Source organism: Colobus angolensis, unplaced genomic scaffold, assembly GCF_000951035.1.
Source record: "Colobus angolensis palliatus isolate OR3802 unplaced genomic scaffold, Cang.pa_1.0 Scaffold21, whole genome shotgun sequence".
Lineage (NCBI taxonomy): Eukaryota > Metazoa > Chordata > Mammalia > Primates > Cercopithecidae > Colobus > Colobus angolensis.
This window is the reverse complement of record NW_012115266.1, coordinates 8571879-8574565: the sequence shown is the minus strand read 5'-3', so window position 1 is coordinate 8574565 and position 2687 is coordinate 8571879. Positions and strand designations below refer to the sequence as shown.

General features: G+C 42.2%; 1 protein-coding gene across 2 annotated transcripts in view; it reads left to right on the top strand.

Moving 5' to 3' along the window:
* Positions 1 to 1137, top strand: part of TMEM138 (transmembrane protein 138) — a 14745-nt gene extending 13608 nt beyond the window's left edge. The window contains exon 4 of one of the 2 annotated variants that reach the window (XM_011942739.1): positions 812 to 1137. In XM_011942739.1, coding sequence (XP_011798129.1) covers positions 812 to 1039 — 228 coding nt within the window. In that variant the 3' untranslated portion in view covers positions 1040 to 1137. The remainder of the gene's footprint in view (positions 1 to 811) is intronic. The other variant, XM_011942743.1, reaches the window with a different exon arrangement.
* Positions 1138 to 2687: the final 1550 nt, after the last annotated feature.

Genomic DNA, 2687 nt, shown 5'->3' with positions numbered 1-2687 from the left:
AGTTATTTGCATAAGTGCAATAAGAATCTGTTTTCATTTGTAACAGGACACAATTGGAGAAACGGGTTATTTTACCAAGGCTTTTACTGGAATGGTGTGCTTTCCTTTAAGCAATCAAGTTTGACTTTGTGGAGCCAATAAAAGCCCCTTGGAAAAACTGGCCCCATACCTTTGTCCACACAGCCCCTGTCCAAGGTTCCTGACCTGTGACAAGTAAAGAACATCACTTTCGGACAGGCCCAGGAGTCCCAAGTTTATCTTGGAACCTCAAGAGGAGAGGATCATGCAACTCATAGGTATTTGATGGCACAAATCCTTGGCTGGGCTCGGCTTTAAAAAAGTCTTATCTGAGATTCTTTCTATGGAACAAACTTTCATCAAAGCCAATGTAAAAGCCTGTGTAAAAAATAATTATTCAGCCAGGTGCGGTAGCTCATGCCTATAATCCTAGCACTTTGGGAAGCCGAGGCAGGTGGATCACCTGAGGTCAGGAATTCAAGACCAGCCTGGCCAACATGGTGAAACCCCATCTCTACTAAAAATACAAAATGTAGCCAGGTGTGGTGGTGCATGGCTATAATCCCAGCTACTCAGGAGGCTGAGGCGGGAGAATCACTTGAACCCGGGAGGCGGAGGTTGCAGTGAGACGAGATCACGCCACTGTACTCCAACCTGGATGGCAGAGCGAGACTCCGTCTCAAAAAAAAAGACAAAAGAAAACTGGAAAGAGAAAAATTGTTTCAAGAACTATAGCACACCTGTTGTTAGTCTAGTCTGGCCTAATATTTTTCAATTTTATTATTTTCTACAGTTTGGACTGAATTCTAATTTTTCTTGGCTGCAAGTCTTCAAAATAATGTTTTCAATTTTTTTCTTCTTTTTTCCATTTTTTTCTAATTTAGAGTCACTGAAAACTAAGCTGTGCTTTCGTAAAGCCCTGCAAACTGAATCTAGACAACTTCAGAAGAAAATAACAGTAACTATTTACATACATAAGCCACTTACATACCTGCCTACTGATATTTGGACTTCAGAGTAATGGGGCTTATAGCGATTTTCCAGGATTGTGCTTTTGTTTGTTGTTGCTATTCTCCCTTCCTCCCCCTATTTTCTCTTCATAGGACATGACACACTTCACAACTTTCTAAAAATGAGTTTTCCTAATAACTCAGGACCTACTCGTCTAGAAATAAACCATCCTAGCCAGAAGAGATCAGATGAAACCTGAGCCGATAGACTCATTTTTTTCTAAAATGCTTTCTCTAAAATATTTTTAAAAAGAAAAAGGAGGAAATGTGAAAGGAAAGTATCTTGGGCCCCCAAATCACTCAGCTAAAGACAAAAGTCAAGCTGGGAACTGCTTAGGGCAAGCCCGCCTCCCATTCTAATCAAAGTCACTGCTCTGCTCACTGAGACAAATGCGTATCTGATTGCCTCCTTTAGAGAGACTCATGAGAAACTCAAAAGAATGCATCCATTTGTCTCTTGTCTACCTATGACCTGTAAGCCCCTCCCTGCTTTGAGTTGTCCCGCCATATTGTTTCACTGAGCCAGACTAAGGCATACGTGACTATTCCTCTACCCTCCTCTCACATGTAAATTGTGCATTCAGTGATAAGTTAATCAGAAACTCAAAAGAATGTAATTGGTTGTCTCTCATCTACCTGTGACCTGGAAGTCCACTCCCCTGCTTAGAGTAGTCCCACCTTTCTAGACCAAACCAATGTACATCTTACACATACTGATTGATGTCTCGTGTCTCCCTAAAATGTATAAAACCAAACTGTGCTCTGACCACCTTGAGCACATGTTGTCAGGACCTCCTGAGGCTGTGTTGTTACAGGCACGTGTTCTCAACCTGGCAAAATAAACTTTCTAAATTAACTGAGAACTGTCTCAAATTTTCTGGGTTGACACGAACTTGGCCATCCAAGATTTATTTTCCTTTCACACTGGTCAATTGTGCCTGAATTCCAAAGGGAAGAGAGTATCATGAAGCATGTCCAAACACCTCTTCCAATTATGACCTGAACTAGTTTTGCAGGTTGAGTTTGGAATCCCCTTGGCCGAGGGGAGGGTTCATTCAGTCTGTTAGGGGACTTAGAATATTACTTTTGGTCTACACCATGGAGGACATGGAAGCTCCCTGGCTCTTTTCTATACATTGTCCTATGCGTCTCTTCCATCTGGCTATTCTAGAGTTCTTTCCTTTTGTAATAAACCAGCAATCTAGTAAGTCAACTGTTTTCCTGAGTTCTATGAGCCATCCTGACAAATTACTGAACTGAAGGAGAGGGCTGTGGGAATCTCTGATTCATAGCCAGTGGGTCAGAAGTACCACAGAGCCAGACTTGCGATCAGCATTTGAAGTGGGGGCATTCTTGTGGGACTGAGCCTTACTTAACCCGTGGGCTCTGATGCTAACTCCATGTAGTGTCAGAATTGAATCGAATTCTAGGACACCCAGCTAGTGTTGATTAATTTGTCAGTGTGGGAAAACACCCACACATACCATCATACCTGGCTAATTTTAATTTTTTTTTTGTAGCGATGGGGCCTTCCTACTGTTGCCCAGGCTGGTATCAAACTCCTGACCTAAAGCAATCCTCCTGCCTGGGCTTCCCAAAGTACTGGGATTACAAGCATGAGCCACTGCACCTGGTGGAAAAAAGCTTTTTTTTTTTTTT